This window comes from Ochotona curzoniae, unplaced genomic scaffold, assembly GCF_017591425.1.
Source record: "Ochotona curzoniae isolate NIBS_2020 unplaced genomic scaffold, NIBS_Ocur_1.0 patch175, whole genome shotgun sequence".
Lineage (NCBI taxonomy): Eukaryota > Metazoa > Chordata > Mammalia > Lagomorpha > Ochotonidae > Ochotona > Ochotona curzoniae.
In genome coordinates, this window is record NW_024466723.1 from 921,607 (window position 1) to 940,760 (window position 19,154).

Sequence of the window (19,154 nt, forward strand, 5' to 3'; positions counted from 1 at the left end):
GCGGGGAGAAACGACAGTATGTGTGGCCGCCCTTGTCACGTCTGTTCAAAGCCACGTCTGGCCACCTTCTGGCTTGTTTCTTCTTTGTAGATTCACCATACTTACTTTATGGGCCTGAACTGTGTGCTACAAAGGGGAAGAGATACGACGCTCCTAGACCTGAAGGAGCCATTCCACAGGGTGTGAGCGGTGGCTTCCACACGGCCGGCCTGTTCTGCCTGCTCCCCAGCCCGACCCGCACCAGGCACAGTTCCACCTCCGTGCCTTAGCTGCAGCTGCAATCTGTCACTCCCCAACTCGGGGGGGGGGGGGCAGCGCAAGCTACTTCCTGAGACCTTGCTGTCAGACTAAGCTTCTAAGGTCTGCAGGCATCAGCTGAACGGCCAGGGACGCCAGGTGGCTGGTTCTGTAGTGGGGAGATGGGAAGGCGGTGGCCTGTGGCGCTCAGCGGCCGGTCCTTCTCAGCAGCACTTGATTGGCCTGGGGTGGGGGCACGGAAAGGTTGCTAACAATGCCACCCTCTTTTCCTTTTTGCATTCCCGCTTCCATAGAGCTTGTGAAAAGGCTCACACAGAATTACGTGCTTAAACAGCATCCGGTCTCGGGGACCAATGCAGATCTCAGAGCAGCTTCATTTTCTTCTGCTCCACACCTCCCACCGCCACCACCCCGGGTTCTGCCCAGCTCTGGGTCACACTGCCCCTTTGGCCAGCTCCTCTTCTTGCTGACTGTGGCAGGCGGCAAATCTGGGGACATACCTGCCATCTGGTCTGTGCCTCTCCCCTGTCAAGTCCTACACAGGATCCATGAGTGTCTGGAAATCTTTCCAGAAACTTCTCTTGGACCCCTCTCTCCCCTTCATCTGAAGTCCTACAGGCGCTTCTCTGAGTTCCGTGACTCTGAGTGTAGAGTAACCACCCTGAGGTCAGGCCCCTGTGGTCTAGCATCTTCTACAGACCCCATCGCCTGTGCGGCTCATGCACAGTGTGGGCAGGCTGTGTAGTGTGACAAAGAGTTCTGCCTTTCTCTATGATAACAGAAGAGGCCCTTGTGTGAGGCGGGGTGGGGGGTGGTCTGCTCTTGGCCTGATGGAGGGGTCTTCTGTGGTGGCTACTTAGCCCCATAGCCACTGAGGCAGGCCCAATAGCCTAGTGGCGTTCGGCCACCCTCTTGCTCAGCCATGCCCTAGTTGTTTATGAACTTCAGACAAGCCAGTGGACTCTTAGCAGCTGTAGCAGGCTGCTGGGCTGCTGTGAAAACCAGCAGGTGTTAATGGAACAAGCCCTGTAAAGTCACTGGAACCCCAGGTTCCAGTTTTGAACAGGTTTGGAGGTTGAATTAGAAAAGCTCATGGGAGAAGGACTTTGGCGTCTCGGGGTTGACCCTTGCAAGGAGTGCAGGTGGGGGGCGCACCCCGCCGGGCGTGCCGGCTTTCCTTTCGCCTCTCCACCTTCCATCTAGGGTTCATTCTGAGCATAATTCCCATAGATGAGGCTACGGCAACAACCATCAAAGACAGCGGGCACCGGCGGAGCGAGCACCGGGCGCCTTGCAGCCAGCCCGCGCCGCAGCGCTCGGCTCTCCGCGCCCCGCCCCGCCGCCCGCCTCCTGACGTCACGGGGGTTTTTAGGGCAGATCCCCGGGTTCCTGCTGCAGTCGGCGGTGACGGCGGCGAGCTGCACGCGGGCATCGGGCAGGAGCGGGCATCGGGCAGGACGCGGGCATCGGGCAGGACGCGGGAGGCTGGCTTCGGCGGCGGCGCCTGGCGCGGAGCGAGCGGGCTGGCAGAGGTAAAGGGGAGGTTCAGACGGTGCCCTGGGAAGCTGCAGCCCACGGTCGGCCGCCGAGAGCCTGCCTGCGGCGGGGTGGAGGGTGTGTTCGCGGCTTGGACCCGCAGTGGGCTCGAGAGAACCGGGCTGGAGCGCCACTGTACCCCTACTGTCCCCTCCCGGAGAGGATTCTCTCTCGGCAAATGGAGGTCGCGGAGTCTGCTCGTTCCCACGCTCAGAGGAGAAGCGGTGGAAGCAGACCTTGGGCAGGATCCAGCTATCCTCCTTCCCCCGTGTGGCCTGGGACCCCAAGGGTTCGCTCCCGTCAGGATCTCCGGCGAGGGGAGAGCGCCTGTGTCTCACTCGCAGTTGCTTACTTTCAAACGCACAGGAAAGATGGAGAAGTTGTAAGCCTCCTGTTTATCATTTAACATCTCCTTTTCCTCTCTTCACCTTTCGTCGCGCAGGTAGCTCCGCTGTGCTCCCGCAACTTGGACATTCTTCTCCCTGCCCCCACCGGGAACTCCGAGAGACCCTCCTTGAGTCGGTGTCCTGGCCCAACATGGGGAACCACCTGACCGAGATGGCGCCCACTGCCCCCTTCCTGCCTCACTTCCAGGCCCTGCATGTTGTGGTCGTCGGGCTGGACTCGGCTGGCAAGACCTCCCTCCTGTATCGTCTCAAGTTCAAAGAGTTTGTGCAGAGCGTCCCCACCAAAGGCTTCAACACTGAGAAGATCCGGGTGCCCCTGGGGGGGTCCCGGGGCATCACGTTCCAGGTGTGGGATGTTGGGGGGCAGGAGAAGCTGCGGCCGCTGTGGCGCTCCTACACCCGCCGGACGGATGGGCTGGTGTTTGTGGTGGACGCCACCGAGGCTGAGCGGCTTGAGGAGGCCAAGGTGGAGCTCCACCGCATTAGCCGAGCCTCGGACAACCAGGGAGCGCCGGTGCTGGTGCTGGCCAACAAGCAGGACCTGCCCGGCGCGCTCAGTGCTGCCGAGGTAGAGAAGAGACTGGCTGTGCGGGAGCTGGCAGCTGCCATGCTGGCCCACGTGCAGGGCTGCAGCGCCGTGGATGGACAGGGCCTGCAGCCCGGCCTCGAGCGCCTCTACGAGATGATCCTCAAAAGAAAGAAGGCAGCCAGGGGGGGCAAGAAGAGACGATGACCGGAGGCCATCCCCTCCCCACCTGGTGGGGGGGTCTGTGACTTGGCCAGACAGCAAGTGGAGCCTGGGACTGCTCAGTCAGCTTGGGCTGTTGGACCTGCTCTCTGCCGCCAAAGCCAGAAGGAGCATGGGGGAATCCCATTGTGTGCCATTTGGGGGCAGGGGTTGGCAGATGGGGTGTCTGTGGGCATCTCTCCCTCAGCCTTGCTCCTGGAGAACTGGGGGCTGCAGACTGTGGAGGCCTAAACGAAAACCGTGACTCTACCTCGACCCTGTTTCTCGTTTTTTGTTTTATGGCTTTTTCATTGACTGCTTGGAGGGGATGGGAGAGTGTATTGGGATGAATGCGAATTTTCCTCCCCCACTCCCCCACCCCTCCAGGTGGACCGTGTCCCCAGACTGCATCCTGAGGGACGCTGGTCACAACAGCCTTTATTTTTGTTCCTGTGAAAGTGCCAAGACCCCCTGCCCGCTTGTATAGACCCACAGCCGTTTTTATAAGCTGCGTGTGTCCTCGGTGGTGTTGATTTTTTTCTTTTTTTTTTAGCATTTGCCTGTAAGTTATTAAAGACTGACAATGCCATGAACCTTACCTTGGTCTGGCCTTCTCTTGTGATCTGGGTCTGGGGGTGGAGACTGATCTTAAAGCTTGGCAAAGCAAGCACTCTGAACTGATTGTGGGATGGCTAGTGAAAGTGATGGGGGTGGGGTTATTGCTTGGTTTCTCAGATTCACCCCACCCCCACCCTACCCAAGGTCATTTTTGCTTTTTCTGACTTCTTTCCCTTCCCCTTCCCTGCCCGACCTCTTGTACACTCCAGCTTACATATGGCTAGTCTGAGCAGCTCCTAGGTTCTTGGCTCCTGGTCTCCGTAGCTAAGACCTTGAAGATCCATTCTGTGCCCCTGTCCTCCACGCTTCCTGAGCTGGGAAGAGGTGGCTCTGATTCCCACCCTCCCCCATTTTAGGGGTGTGTCCAGGAAGGCAAGGTGGTTCCTGCCTAGCCTACAGCCACCTGCATGGGCTCGGGCCCACTGCCTGTAGCTTCCCAGCAGTGCAGGCCCTGGCTGGTGCAGGAGGCTGTGTGGAGTCAGGCTGGCCTGTTGCCTGGGTGGTGAGTCTTCCAGCTGTGGGCATGGTAGCTGTTCTCATAGGCGCTGCCCCTCCCAGCACACCTGCTGAGCCAGGAAGACCTGGGTTTGGGCTTTTAGGTGGCGCCGCCTACCCACCAGGGCCAGCTGTGTCTGCTAACGCAGAACAATTAGATCCTTCACTCCTGCTTGAACTAGTGGCTCAGAGCCAAGTACAGGTCCTTCTGGCTCAGAGCAGGTTGAGAGCCCCCTGGTTTCAGAACCAGATACAGCACCTGGGGAGGGAAAGAGGGTGCTGGCAGCCCCCAACCCTGGGGGGAGGGGAGAAACTTGCTTCTTTACACCAGGCTGCCAGAAGCTAAGCCCATTCCTGTTTGTTCCCATTTGTTTCCAATCCAGTCCCTGCCGCTGGCAGGGTGGGGGGTAGGTGTGCATTGATCCGGAAGGGTGCCCAGTGTGCGTCAGCGCTGGGACCTGCCTGACAGAGCTGCTGGGCTGGTTCTGCTGAGGACCTGTACTCCCCAGCCCCCTCCCCTCCCCACACCTGTGACTCATTCCTCTGGGGAGCTGAATCCTACAGTCCTGGCGTAGACCAAGGCCCTAGGCCAGGCTGGGCAGGAGCTGGTCAGCAAGCCCTTCTGTCCTGTTGGGGGGCTCTTTACTCCTCACCCACTTCAGTTCTTTGGTTTCAAAATCTCCCAAGGACGCATTTTCTGCATTTCTGGTCAGCTGGGAGGCAGGTCTCTGGATTTGGGGGGGAAGTAGGTGTACAGGTGTTCCCCAGAGGAGCTGTAAGGGGCTAGTCCCCATTTCTGGGTCTGTATCTTAGCTTTGGCGTCTTCTGCTCCCTTGTGCCCAAGCTTCTAGGCGTTGTGGTCCATGGGCAGCCATCAACGTCCCAGGTTCTTCCCCGTATCCCTCAGACCTTCTGTCCAGCCAATGGTGGTGGAGGAAGGAAGGGGGACCACCCCCGGCCACCCCTAGCCTTGTGCAGGCTAACAGGTGACGTCCAGAAGCTGCCCTCTCTGGTGCTCACCACGCTGCATATGCTGAAAGACGAGAGAGAAAAGGGGAGCAGGAGAGGTCAGCCTTGGGTAGTAGGTTAAATCTCCACCTGTGAAAACATCAGCACCCAACAGCCCCCAGGCCTTGAAGCCATGCGGGGAATGAATCAGTGGATTTCTCTCCTTCTCTTTCTGTAACTCTGCCTTTCAAATACATTAAAAAATAGATTTTTTAAGGGTGTAGGGAGCAGGTGTCACAGCGTAGGAAGCCCATGTGTCATACCGAGTGCCGGGTTTGGGTCCTAGCCACTCTGCTTCCCATCCAGCTGCCTGCAGACCCTGGGCAGCGGTGGGAGTGGCTGATGTCAAGAGGGGAGGTCCCAGGCACCCAGCTGGAGACTTGGATTGAGTTCCTGGCTCCTGGCTTTGGCTTGGCATAGTCTTAGCTATTGTGGGCACTTGGGGAGTAAAACCAGCAAATGGAAGATCTCTCTTTTTCTTTGCCTCTCTCTACAAATACAATGAAAATATATAAGTAAAACGCTTAAAAAGAAAATCCCTAGAAAAGTAAATTGAAAAGCAAGAAGAAAGGGAAGAGGGAGAGAGGAAGTGCCAAGGTCACCAGGAAGGGGGCAGTTCCTTGCTCCCCTGTCAGCTCTTCCAAGCCAGAAAACCAGGGCAGGCATTGGTACGCAGCGACCCGGAGCCAGTCTGGCCTCTCAATACTCTGGTGCCTCCCTCTCCTCGCCCTCTCCTTGATTAGATTAAGAACCAGCTTTCCCTCCGACCCTCCCCCTCCACCCCTTCCTGGGGAGTGGGAACTTTATCTCCAAGGCCCAGCAGAGCTTTGGCCAGAGTCCCCATCCTCCCTCCACACTGACTGACCATGTGACATTTCATGCTTTTCTTGAGATGGATGCCTCACTGGGCCTGGCCAGCTAGGCTCGATTCAAGTGATAGGAGTGTGCAGGACAGCCTGCCCTCTAGCCCAGGCCAGTGGGCCGGCAAGGAGATGGGGAGGTGGGGGCAGATATTGAAAGCAGCAAGGGAGGCCTAAGCGAGTGCTCCCTGAACATTTCATGGCCATTTTTCATTTCTAAGACCATCTGGCAAGTTTGTGTGGGATGCTGTGGGCTCCTCCCTTGAGCCAGGAGAGTCTGTGTGTTCTCCCTAAAGATTTATTTGTTTGAAGATCGATTTTTATTTGAAAAAGAGAAGGAGAAACAATTTTTCCATTTGCTGGTTCAAAGGCTGCAATAGCCAGAACTGAGCTGATCCAAAGCCAAGAACCAGGAACTTTTTCCGAGTCTCTCACATGGGTGCAGGGACCCAAGGATCTGAATCATCATTCACTGGTTTTCCAGACCACAAACAGGGAGCTGGATGAAAAGTGGAGCAGCTGGAAACGGCTGGCACTGTAGCAGAGGCTTAACTTACTTATTATACCACAGTGCTAGCCTTGTATATTTTTTCCTTAGGGTTTTCTTTTTGTTTGTTGTTGTTGTTTTAAGTTGCTTTTCTTAGTTACATCTTGGACATTATCCAACACTGTCACATAAGGATTTTTCCTCATTCTTTTTGTTACTCACATGAAATGCCATTGCATTTAATACTAAAGTACCATTATTTATTCATTAAATCCTCCATTGGAAAGACAGTATTGCCACAGCCTTTTCTCCTAGTTAGGGAAGATTTTCCATGTACAGGAGAGGGAAGAGGGGGCCCAAGTGGCACAGTGCTTAAGACACTGCTTGGGACGCACACACGTATCAGAGCGCCTCCGGGTTCAAGCCCCTGATCTGCTTCCCATCCAGCTTTCTGCGCATGTGCACACCTGGGAGGCAGCAGGTGACAACTCAAGTACTAGGGTCCCTGCCATCCCTGTGGGACACCCAGATTGAGTTTCAGATAAAAATAATTTTAAAAAGACAACCAGATTTATTTTACAAGGAAAAAATCAAGGAGAGATTCCCAGCAATGTAATTGTGTGTCGCAGGATAGAAGCATTCAACGTTTTCGTAAGCAGACGTGTTTCTGTGAAGGTTGGGGGCAACGGGGGGGAACCTCATTAGCTTCCTCATGCTCCAGTCCTGCCCCCACCCCATGCTTCTCCAAGCGGTGGTGTGTGTGTGTGTGTGTGTGTGTGAGGCCGTCAGTGTAGTACTCTGACTTTGGGGAAGGTGAGAAATAAAGTCACCGGCCACTTGGGGAGACGTGGACGGGGAACAAGCTTGGGCTCCCTTTCCCGGTAAGCAGCTCGTGCAGCACCCAGGGCTGCCTGGCTGGTGGCGGGGGCGGGCAGATGGCGAGGACTCCCCGGCACCCTGCTTGTCACAGACGTCAGGCAGAGTGGGCGAAGCAAGTCCTGAAATAAATTCCCAGGATTTGGCTCAGGATGGGCATGAGACTGAGGAAAGAAGCACATTTTCCGAGAGAACAGGGAGAGTGGACCATCCCTCCTTCCCCACCCTCCCTTCTCCTGACTCAGGAGCAAAATGGAGGTCCTGGTCGTCCCCGGGGTGACCCAGGACTCCTTTGATGTGACCCCACACAAGGCTCTAGCTCACGGTTCCTGGAACAGAAAGCAGAAGCCTGAAGTGGCAGATGCCTGCCTGCCACTCTTGGACTCTCTGGAGCCTTGAGCTGTCTCCTGGGCTAACCCTGGGTTTGTGCCCCTTCTCAGGGGGAGGTGGGAGACAGGGGATTTATCTCCTTAGCACTCCCTATCCCCTCGTATTAGATCTGGGAGTTCCTTTGGAGGAGAGAAGGGGCGACAGCTGGGTTTTCAAACCTTGTTGAGAGGGAGGCTCTGTGCTTTGGATGGTGTTTGTTTTCCTAAGATTACCCACTGCCTTCCAGCCCAGATGCCGTCTTCTCCGGAGGGAGCGGGAAGGCCAAGCTGCTGACTCACCCCGTGGGACCCGCCCAGGCTGGGGGCGGGGGGACCCACGGGGCTGGCAGGCTGACCACAGCCCAGAGACGCCCCCCAAAGCCATGTGAGGGTGTGACTGCCACCAACTCCTGTGACCCTGGGCAAGTCCTCGCTGGTCTCCTGGCCTCGTTGTGCCCATCTGTAAGGAAAGAGGATGAGTAGACCACCTCAGGTGCTTTCAGGGTCACTTTCCACGCTCGCAGCATCAGGTAGATGTGGGGAGCTTCTCAGAGCCTGTTCTCCCCTCATCTCTCTCAAAGTCCTGTTTTGTTAGGTTTCCGGCCTGAGTTCTCCAGGCTGTCTGAGGCAAATCCTCACCCAGCAGGCACTTAGCTCATGATTACAGAACATGGGGTGTTGGGTATGTGTGTGTGTGTGTGGGGGGGTCACCTCAGTGAAGAAGTGGCTTCAGCTTATTAGGACAAGCAGGTATCAGCTAATGTAGGTGAGTTTACCTGAGAAGGCTTCCCGGAGGAGGTGAGGAAAAAAAGATGACTTGAAATTAAGTACTAAGTGTCTCAGCGGATCAGAGACCTGGAACGCCGGGTCTGTTCTGCTCTTGGCCTGCCCGTTTGAAGAGGAGGGGCCTGCGTCTGAGGTTTAATAGACACAGTTTCATTACTCCGTTCCATGATTACCTGGCCTGAGATGCTTCTCAGGGTCTGTCCGCCCCTCCACTTCCCCAGGCCCAAAGGATGCAGAGGATGGCTGGGTGGTCTGTGTTCCACTTCCCACCCCTCCATCCCAGAGGAACCTCAGCTCCCCAGGGCCGCACCTGCACCATCTGTCCAACGTGGCAGTAACCAGCCCAGGGTAGTGACATAACGTGGCGAAATGTGGCTGGTCTGAATGGGGATGTGCTTCAAGAGTTAAATGCACACCAGATTTCAGAAGCTTGGTACAACCAAGAATGTAAAAATGTTGAATCATTCCTTTTTTTATTTTTAAGATATTTGAGTATATGTTGAAGTGGTATTTTTGGATACACGAATTAGATAACTTAATTTTAAAACTTGGAGAGAGACAGGGCATCCTTCTGCTGTTTCACTGCCCAAATGTCCACGAGCCAGCAGCTGAGCCATCACTCGTTTCCCAGAAACATTAAGACTATACATGTAGTTCATTTTAGAGCCTTCTCCACAGGAGGCCTGCAGGGCCTGCACGGTCTCTACTCCCCTTCCTGGAAAGCGGTCTGCACAGGACAACACTACATGTTTTGGGGTATTTCAAAACATTATCTTATCAGCCTGTGATTCTCAAGGATCAAAACTGGCTACTTAGCAGGTGGTTTTCCCAGCTTCTTCCATGGTGTATTCGCTCTGCAAACAGCTCTTAATTGTCTCAGTAATGTTGAGTCCAGACACCTGGAATCCACAGGCAATTCTTAGCACCATTTCTTCCTTCTTCTCCTCCTCTCCTTCCTCTTCCTGCTTCTTCAATGTTTATTTGAAAGGCAGAGTGACAGAGAGAGAGAGAGAGAGAGAGAGAGAGAGAAAGAGAAAGAGAGAGAAACAGATCTTTCATCCACTGATTCACTCCCCAAATGACCGGAACAGTTTGGGCTGGGCCAGAATTCTATCCAGGTCTTCCATATGGTTGGCAGGAATCCAGGTACTTGGCCCATGTTCTGCTGCTTTCCCGGGTGCGTGAGCAGGAATGCTGCATTGGGAGCAGAGTAGCTGGGACTGGAGCTAGCGCTCTGACACAGGATGTAAGTGTCCCAAGGGTGATTTAACCCACAGTGCCAAACACCGGCCCCCACTGGGTACTCTCTTTGGCCAGGTTGCTGAAGCAGCAGCCAATGCCAGACAGATTTCATCATCCTCCCCCCTCCCTTCCCTGGCTGCTTGCTCTGCCCCACCCCCTACACCCACAGAAGACAGCAGCATCATCAGAGTAGAGCGAGTGCTCCTGCAGGCCACGTGGACTAGGAAGATGGCAGCTGGGGGTCGGACTAATCCACAAACAGGGTTAATGCTCCAGACTTTGCTCGTGTTTCAGCTGATGGCCTGTGTGCAGAAAGGATGTACTGGGATGAGCCAGGGATCAGGCCAGCACTCAGGCAGGGGGCTGCAGAGGGCAGTCTGACAGTAAGTTACCCACCTGCTTATCTCCCACCCAGAGCAATCTTTTTATGAATCACATATAGGAACAGGGTTAAGCATTATTGTATCCTGACACCGTCCTCCTGTTGCCCTGAATAAAAAGCAGTCAGAGAGAGATTCGTCAAAGAACGTTGATATTTGAGAACAGCAGAGCATTGCTGTGGCAGTATGCATGCCAGAATAAAATGATGTGCAAATTCAGAGAGCTTGAGACAGAGTTGTTTTTTTTTTTTTTTTTAAGGCAAAACTGAGGAAGATTACATCAGCTATTTTGCAACAATGATCTTTGGCCACAGTGATTAATAACCAGGGTGATATTAGCCCAAGGTTGAGCAGTTGCTGGGCAGATGTTCTGGCAGTAGTACTTTCTGTGTGAGGTTTCACTGTAGTTCCTTTTATTTTATTTATTTATTTTTAAGAGACTTCATACTTTTATTTGGAAGCTTTTTCTATAGAGAGAAGGAGTGACAGAGAGCAAGAACTTCCATCTATTGGTTCATTCCCCAAGTGGCTGCAATGGCAGGAGCTGATCTGAAGTCATGAGTCAGGAGGTTCTTCTGAGTCTCCCACATGGGTGCAGGGGCCAAGGACCTGAGCCATTCTCTGCAGCTTTCCAAGGTCATCAACAGCAAGCTGGGTAGAAGTGGAACAGCTGGGACTTGAACTTGGTTCTATATGGGATGCCAGCGCTGTGAGATTAGCTTGCTAAGCTTCCGCACCAGTCCCTGCAGTTCCTTCAGATATATCTTTTTTTTTCATTATTAATCTGATGGGAAGAATGACAGACAGAGACAGAGAGGGAGAAGAGGAAGAAGGGGAAGGGAGAAGTGGGAGGAAAACAGAGAGATCTTTCATTCAATGGTTCATTCCCCAAATGGTGTCAACAGCTGTAGTTGGTTCAGACCAAAGCCAGAAGCTCCATCCAGATCTTCCATGTGGGTGGCAGCAGCCCAAGCACTTAAGGTCAAGCCAGTGTTCCAATGTAGGACATTAACAATGTAGGTGGAAGTTCAGCTCATTGTGCCACAACTCTGGCCCCACAAGTCTGCTGTTCCAGCAGAGTGTTTTGTAGTCATTACCACCAGGTGGTTGGTCAGGCATCAGAACCCTCCTTCGTGACCTCCCAGCTTTTGTTTATTCATTTTTTTCTGTTAGGATTGTCACAAGGAACTGCATTTTGATTCTGTTTCTAAAATACTTGTTATTATTTAGAGATTTATTTATTTTCTTATTGAAAGATTTACAGAGAGAAGAGACAGAAAGATCTTTCATCTGCTCGTTCATTCCCCAAATGGCCACAATGGCCAAAGCTGAGCTGATCTGAAACCAGCAGCCAGGAGCCAGGAGCTTTTTGTAGGTCTCCCACATGGGTGCAGGGTCCCAAGGCATTGGGCCATCCTCTGCTGCTTTCTCAGGCCACAAGCAGGGAGCTGGATGGGAACTGGAGAAGCTAGCACACGAACCAGCACCCATATGGCATCCCAGTGCATGCAAATTGAGGACATTAGCCACTAGGCTACCAGGACAGGGCCTATTATTATTTTTCAGATTATCACTTTATTTCAAAGGCAGAGAGAGAGAGAGAGAGAGGGAGAGCACTTCTGTGCTCTGGTTCACCCCTCAAATACCTGCAAGATCCTGGGAGGACTGGGCTAGGCTGAAGCAAGGAGCCAGGAACTCAGTCTGGGTCTCTCACTCGCATGGGCGGCAGGGAGCCCAGCACTCGAGCCACCCCCTGCTGCCTTCCATGATACATATCAGCAGGAGTAGAATGAGCAGTTGAACCCAGGCATGCTGATATTGGATGCCACCCTCACCAAATGCCTGCCCCTCTGTTTCGATTCTGATGATGCTAGGATCCCTTTCACACTAAGCCACTGCAGTCCGGAGTACACAAAGGGTTTTGGACCTGGCTCCCCTGACACACAGGGACTGAGACAGGGACTCTGGGATGCATGGCTTGGGTGGGGGTGGGGGCAGCAAACTCTCAGGAGAGGGGAGGGAAGCAGAGCAGGCTCTGGGTTGAGCCTGGAGGTGCCTCTCAGCAAGAGTCCGGTGTTTTCGCTGCATCTTGCAGGACACCTTGGATGGAGAGTGGCACGGAGTGGCTCAGGTCTCCCACAGCACCAGAAGTTCATTGGCTGCTCGTTGCTCCGGGTGTCCTCTAGACCAAGGCCAGATCTCTGAGGAAGGGGAGCCCTTGGCAGCCAACACTTGCAGCCAGGCTCTGGGTGCAGCCTTGAGGGTCTCCACCCAGGGTGTAGCCCGAGAAGAGGGGACTGACCCAGACCAGTTCCAGAGCTGATGGCAATCGCATGTGGCAATCTCATCCTCTCTACTCTCACTCTTGGCCTGGTCTCAGCCTTATCTGCCTCGGCCCGCCCTGTTTTTCCCTCCATTTGTTCTTTTATCTGGGTAAATCCCTGAGCATCCAGGAAATTGGGGTTCTCCCTGGCAGTCAGCTCCTTTGCCAGTGGGTCTCCAGTGGCCCACTGTTGCCCTAGGTGGGCAACTTTGATGCCCCCCCAGGGGATGGGGCGGGGGATATTTGACCTTTCACATGACTTCCTTTCACTGGGGTGGATCCATCCCCACCCAGAGCTGCCTAAAGGACAGTTCAAGAGCGTATCCTGCTGCAGGCTCCACTGCTGCTCACACATCACAGGATACGCTCCCTGGAAGGGGAAGGGTGTGCCCAGGCTGGCTTCCTTAGAAACTTCAGAACACAGCAGACCCCTCCTTTCCCTGACTCCTCCAGAGCTGCCAGGGAGGAAGAGATGATTGTGTGGGGGGAGGGCGGATGGGCTGACCTGTGAGCTGTCCTTTTCTGATGGCCCAGTCCTATTTGTAGGGGTGCCAGAATCCTGGTAAGAAAAATGTGCACACACGCAAGAGAAGAACATTCTTGGAGAGGAGTTTCTCTGCTCTTTTGCACTCAGGAGCAAATGAAAACAATCCAGTGTATAGCCCTCCCCATCTTTCTGTCCCTAGCTTGTGGGTGTCCTGTGGTTTGTCTTACACACACACACATACACACACACCCTCATGTTGTTGAAACCGGAGCTATTGACTCCAAAGAAGGGTGTGAAGGAGAAGCTGAGGACAGGTGTGGGTGGACACATACCTGTCCTTCTGGGAGGTGACACTTCCACTACACCTCCACAGGTTTCACCTGAACCTCACCCTGGCCTTGGCCTAGTGTTGTCAGGGTGCACAGGAGGGATGGAGTTGAGCAGTGCCAACCAGGAGGGACTGCTCTGAAACATCGATGGATTGAGTCCCTTCAGGAACCAAATCTGGGGGTAACTCCAAGGACAACAGCAAGGATTGGGTCTGGGTTACTGAGTGACTGAGAGAAGCACCCTAGAGACCCCCTGAAGGATGGGGAGGTCCCCCACCCTCCTGAGTGTCGTCTGGGGTCTCACCTGGGGAAAATGGTCTTGGCAACCCAAGCCTTTGGCATCTCTGAATCAGGAGAAGGGACTGCCTGGCTGGATGTGTCACCCCCATTAGACTGGAGCTGGGGCTGTAATTGCTGTAATTCGTTGATGAATGCAATTTGCAGCTGGCTTCTCTCCCCATGACAGGCCTCAATTAGGGCTGCGAGGGGGATCTGGATAGGAGGGGAGCTGGGGTGTAGCTTTCAGTTTCTTTTCTTGGGCATCTCTCAGCTTTCTGCCCCACCCTGAAAAAAGAGGGAGCTCTTAGGTCAGTTAATTGACTGCCACTTACCCTCAGGGATATAAATGGAGAACAAATGATGGTGGAGAGAGGAGTGAGGCAGACTTCCTGCAGGTTGACCTGAATATTAAGTATTTTAAAGCTTGACTACGTTGCACTTAGTTCAGTGTGTTCTTAATTGCTTTAGAACATAAAAATTCTACAGAAAGAAACATGTTTGAGCCAAAACACGTATTTGTTTGAAAGTCTCCTTTCCCCCCTTGAACCAGATAAAGAAAAATAAAGACAAATTAGAAAGGTGGAGAGAGAGACAGAGAGAGAGAGAGAGAGAGAGAGAGAATAAATACACTCCCTGTAGAGATTCGATTTTCATTTCAAAAGACCATAGGATGCTGGAGAACATGTGTTCCAATGGCTTTCAAATGCTTTTGAAAAGTAATGAGAATGTTTCTCCAAAAGAAATCTGAAGTGGAGGGCCCAGCACGGTGGTTTAGCGGCTGAGGTCCTCGCCTTGAATGCGCCAGGATCCCATATGGGCGCCAGTTCATAACCCCGCAGCCCTGCTTCCCATCCGCCTCCCTGCTTGTGGCTTGGGAGGGCAGTCCAGGATGGCCCAGGGCCTTGGGACCCTATACCCAAGTGGGAGACCCGGAAGAGCTCTTGGCTCCTGGCTTTGGATTGGTGCAGCACTGGCCGATGAGGTCGCTTGGGGGGGTGAATCATAGGATGGAGGATATTTCTCTCTGTCTCTCCTCCATATATACAAGACTTTCCAATAATGATAATAAAAAAATCTTAAAAAAGAGAAATCTAATGTGGAAAGAAACTCAGTATGCAAAACAAGTCAGGACTGATCCAGTGAACTGGAGAAAGGGCTTTGAGCATCCCAGGATGGGCCTCCTCCTTGAGTCCTGCCTCTGTGACCTCCCTATAAGCTTTAGTGGGGGCTGCCATGTTGTCTCCATTTGCTTCACATTAGCATTGAAGTCCTGCAGCCTGGGAAACACCTGGCACCGAGAAACACCTGGCAAATTGGGACATGGAGCTGCCCTCAGTTCAGGGAGGATACCCTGAAAGCTCCTGATATTGTGATGTTTTCTTAGGAACGCTCCCCTAATATGTCTAGTAAGAACCACATCCGCTCATCCAATCCTCTCAGTAGAGCACTTGTCGGGTGGCATTTGTTTTATCCTTAGGGATTTTTAAAAAATTATTTATTTATTTTTTATTGGAAAGGCAGATACACAGAGAGGAGACATAGTGAGGAAGATCTTCAGTCCAATGGTTCACTCCCCAAGCAGCCACAACGGCTGGAGCTGAGCCAATCCGAAACCAGGAGCCTCCGCGTCTCCCATGCGGGTGCAGGGTCCCAAAGTCCTGGGCTGTGTGCTATGCTGTTGTGTTGTGCCTGGCCCAACCTTAGGGATTTGTTTTCCCTATTTGAATGGGAGGATTCTTGGTTCCATGTCTCATTGGTTATTGTATCCCTCAGCAGGTAGAGGAGAGTCTGGCAAGAAGCAGGTGTTTAAAAGGTTTTCAGAAAGATACAGGGAGAGATAAGTGGAGAGATGGATGGGACTGGAGACTGGAAAGAAGAATGGATGGATGGGTGGACTGCAAAATGCCTGATAACCGGATGGGTGGATAGAAAGCCGGCTGCTCTTCTGAAGGTATTACAGGGCTCCAGGGGTTGGTCTCTTGGCAAATTTCAATGGTACTAACTCTCCCATTCTGGCTACTTGGCTTGAATCTGATTTTTGGAATCTTTAATATACTTAGATGTAAGCACCAAATCAACTTCCCCAAGCAATTAGAAAAAGAATTTACTTAATCATATTATTATGGGATAATTTGTGCCATTGCTTTCTTCTACAGAAGGTTATGATTTAGCTACATGGATACAATATTTGGTGAAAATACCTCAAATAGGCAGCTGGTGGCAGTGACGAAGACTGCCTGAAAATAAAACTGTTTAAAAATATCAGACAAGGGAGAGTGTAGGAGGCAGGGAGGGAGGCTACGCCGTGGGTGAATGTAGCAAGAAGATAATCAGGGTGCGAGGGCTGGAAAGGCAGGAATCCTGATCGGAGGAAATCTGGGTGCCCCTTAGAAGGACTTCCTGCTGATCAGAATGAGAGACACTAGGGTAGGAAGGTTTGAAAGGAACAGGGAAGCAGTCAGGATCATCTTTGGAAGCCCAAATCCTAGACTGCTGATGCGCTTGTCTTGACCTGTTTTTCATTCAGTTAACATGTCCTGCGCATCCATGCTGTCCCACAGGCCAAGCAAAGTCCTTCCTGCCACATGGCTTCAGCCCATTCTTCCTGCGATGGGTAGGAAGACAGAGTTGGCTTATTCTCCATGTATACATTTGCTTGGGTGATTTGGTCCACATCTGTGCTTCTAATCGAAACAGCCGCCCTGACTCCTAGGCATTCCTCTCCAGTGCAGATTTGTGCTGCGGTCCCACATCTTACCTCCACCTGTTGCTGAGCGATGCCTTTAATTCAAGAGACCCCCACCAGTTCATCTTTCCCTGCTGTAGCTCACAGTGGCCTCTCCCCATGGACTCAGCTCCCACATTACAGTCTGGATGTCACCCCTTCTCCTTTCCCAGGCCCTCATACTCATCCCCATATCCAGTCATTGAGTCTCTTAAATGCCTGGCAGTTTTGTTTTCCTCTGCTTCCCACAGGATCTGCCTAAAATCCAGGTCCTCACTATTTCTTGCTGAGTTACTACACCTACTTCCTTAGGGCTTGCTACTCTCCCTTCTTGTGTTCCCAACCCCCCAATCCCCACTGCCCCAATTACTGGTCTCATTTTTTTTCAAAATGAAAATCTGGACAGGTGTAGCCTTTAAAGTGTTTTGAGGGTACCCAAATCATCTTTAGAATAAAATCAAGGGATGAAGACATTATGTGGGACCCCCGCACCTATATGGAAATGCTTGGGGTCAAGCTGGCTCTATTTCTGGTCCTGGTTTCCTACTGAGCACTGCTTGGGAAGCAGCAGGAATGGCTCAAGTACTTGGGGCGATGGGTTGGTGGTTTCTGTCACTTGTATACAGGATGTGGATGGAGTTCAGGGCTTCTAACTATGGCCTGGCCCAACCCTGGCTGTTCACTTGAGGGGAGTGGACCAGTGGACGGAAGATCTCCCTTTGCCTCTTTCTATCAAAGGGATGAATAAAAATTTGAAAACTGCAATTCAACCAGTAACATCCAAAGCCCTTGGCATCGCAGAGTCCTCATCCTCTGACTGCTCCTCTTCTTTACGCTTCCCTGTGCTATGTCAAGCCATAGTCCCGCTGACTATGCATCTGCATGGATCATTACTGCTGTGCAGGGTACACTTCCTCCCATATGTGCCCCTAGGAATTCCTCCTTGTTCTTGATGACTCCTTGTGGTCTGAGTCACCTCCTCCAGGCAGCCTCTCTGGCCACCCCTCCGCCCCGAGCCTGGGCGAGGCGTCCCCTGTCCCAGCTGTGTCCAGTGCTCGTGCTGGTTTTCCTTTAGTGTGGTCACACAGCATCCAGTTGCCTGTCTCCTCACCCATCTCTCCCTCCCCAGTGTGAACATTTGCAGGACGAGGTATGCGATCTTTCACGTCTGCATTCCTTGCGCTGAGCGTGTTGTCTGGCACGTAGTATTGTGTCCTGTAAGTGTTTGTTGGAGAAATGTTTAACCTCCTGGAGCAATAAAGCCTCGGGACCTTGGTCCTTCTCTTTTCTGGGGATGCAAATTCAGCACGGCTTTAAGATAGGACTCAGGATGTACTGCGGAGACCAGTACTCTCTCTCTCTCACTTTCTCTCTCCTTTTCTTCAGAATTTGCCGTCAGCCACACCCTTGGCACGGATTCCTGCAGCTCCGCCTGCAGAAGGTCAGCTGGCAGCGAGCGGCCCTTCCCTTCCTCCCCGGCTCTGTCTTCGCTCAGCATGAATCGTTCTTCCTTTTTGGGTGTTGGGAGTTCTGATAGCAGAGGGCTGGGTGGGAGGGAGGCGGCCGTGGGCTGACGACAGGGAGTCAGGAAAGGCAAGTGTGGGAGAGAGCCAGGCTGTGGGTGGATGCGTTGTGACGGGGCCCTGGAAGGGAGAAAGAGAATTCAGCTCTTCCAGCTCTGCTTGGAGCAGAGCAAGTGGGATGTGCTGCCCCCTCCCAACTTTTTTTTTTTTCTTTCTGCGGGTTGAGATCACCTTGTTGATATTTAGCCTTGAGCTTTGGCAGAAACAGAGAGAATTATGTTTTTTTCAGAACTGGCTCTGTACATTCATTTGGCACCAAGTCACTGGGCAAAATCTTGGGCTCTTGCTGCTTCTCTGATTTGGAGAACACAGAAGGGACTCTGCCACCTGGCTCCTTTGTTCCTCCAGGCACCAGAAAACAGATAAGGCCTGGGGCTCCTCTTCCTGGGGGGCTCGCTGTCTAAGGGGTGTGAGGCAGGGAGTAGAGGCCCCCATTGGCGGCAGCCCCGAGATAGCTGTGAGAGCAAGGACCGGCCGGATCCAGAGGAGGGCCGGTCACTGGGCCACAGAAAGACTGCAGCTGAGAGGGAGTCATGGGGGCTCTGAGAGGGACTCCAGCTCGCGAGATTCCCTGCCTCGGGTTCCTCAGCAGGGCTTTGGCAGAAGGGAGTAGCCGCACAGGCAGTCGGCAGGCTTGTGGGGAGACTAGGCTGGCTCAGGGCCTGGCTCATGACTCTTTCATTTCGCGCTTCCAACCGAACCCCCAGCCCACGATGGGCTGTGAGACCTTGGTCCTCTGAGTCTCAGTTTCCTCATCGACACCCATCTAATCCCTTGGCCTGGAGGACTGCACAAAGCAAGGTCTGTGAAGATGCTCTGGGCACTGTGGAGTGCGGCATTGAACTGCCCTTTTTCCTAGAGTTCCCATGGAGCAGGGGCCTGAAAGGCCTTCTTCTCAGGCCTTGCTGACAAACCCTTGCTCAAGACAGGAGCCTGTGGTGTGTGTGTGTGTGTGTGTGTGTGTGTGTGTGTTTGCGCAGCTTGCCTTCATGAGGCAATAGCCATCTGCTCCATCAGAAAGGAAGGCCTCGTGTCCCCAGGCCCCAGCCCTCGCCCCTAGGTGCAGGCGGGCTGGGACGTGCTCTGCAGGTTCCCCCAGGGATGTCGGGGCACTGAGGAGGTTGGCAAGGCTGCTGAGTCACCACCCTGCCTACAGAGTCTCTCTTCTCTTCCAGAAAATGAACCCAAAATAAAAACACGACTGAGGAGCGAGCAGGTGTTCCAGGCTGTGTCTCATGGAGGCCTCTGTACCGCACTGGGAAACTGAATTCCCCATTTCCCACTCTCCTCAGCCTGCTGCCCTTTACTCCCATTCACAGCTGGGGCATCCTGGAGAATCCAGAGGGCAAGGAGAGGGCAAGGGGCAGGGTGAGCTTTCCG

At 53.1% G+C, this 19,154-nt stretch overlaps 1 protein-coding gene across 1 annotated transcript; it reads left to right on the plus strand.

Moving 5' to 3' along the window:
- Positions 1-2,075: 2,075 nt before the first annotated feature.
- LOC121166546 (ADP-ribosylation factor-like protein 4D) lies at positions 2,076-3,498 on the plus strand. The gene has a single exon (XM_040995735.1). It carries the CDS (start codon positions 2,332-2,334, stop codon positions 2,932-2,934), a length of 603 nt encoding a protein of 200 aa, XP_040851669.1. The 5' UTR covers positions 2,076-2,331; the 3' UTR covers positions 2,935-3,498.
- The last annotated feature ends 15,656 nt before the right edge of the window (positions 3,499-19,154 follow it).

What these genes read in the sequence shown, in the direction of transcription:
- LOC121166546 (XM_040995735.1), top strand. Translation starts at nt 2,332, where the DNA reads ATGGGGAACCACCTGACCGAGATGGCGCCCACTGCCCCCTTCCTGCCT.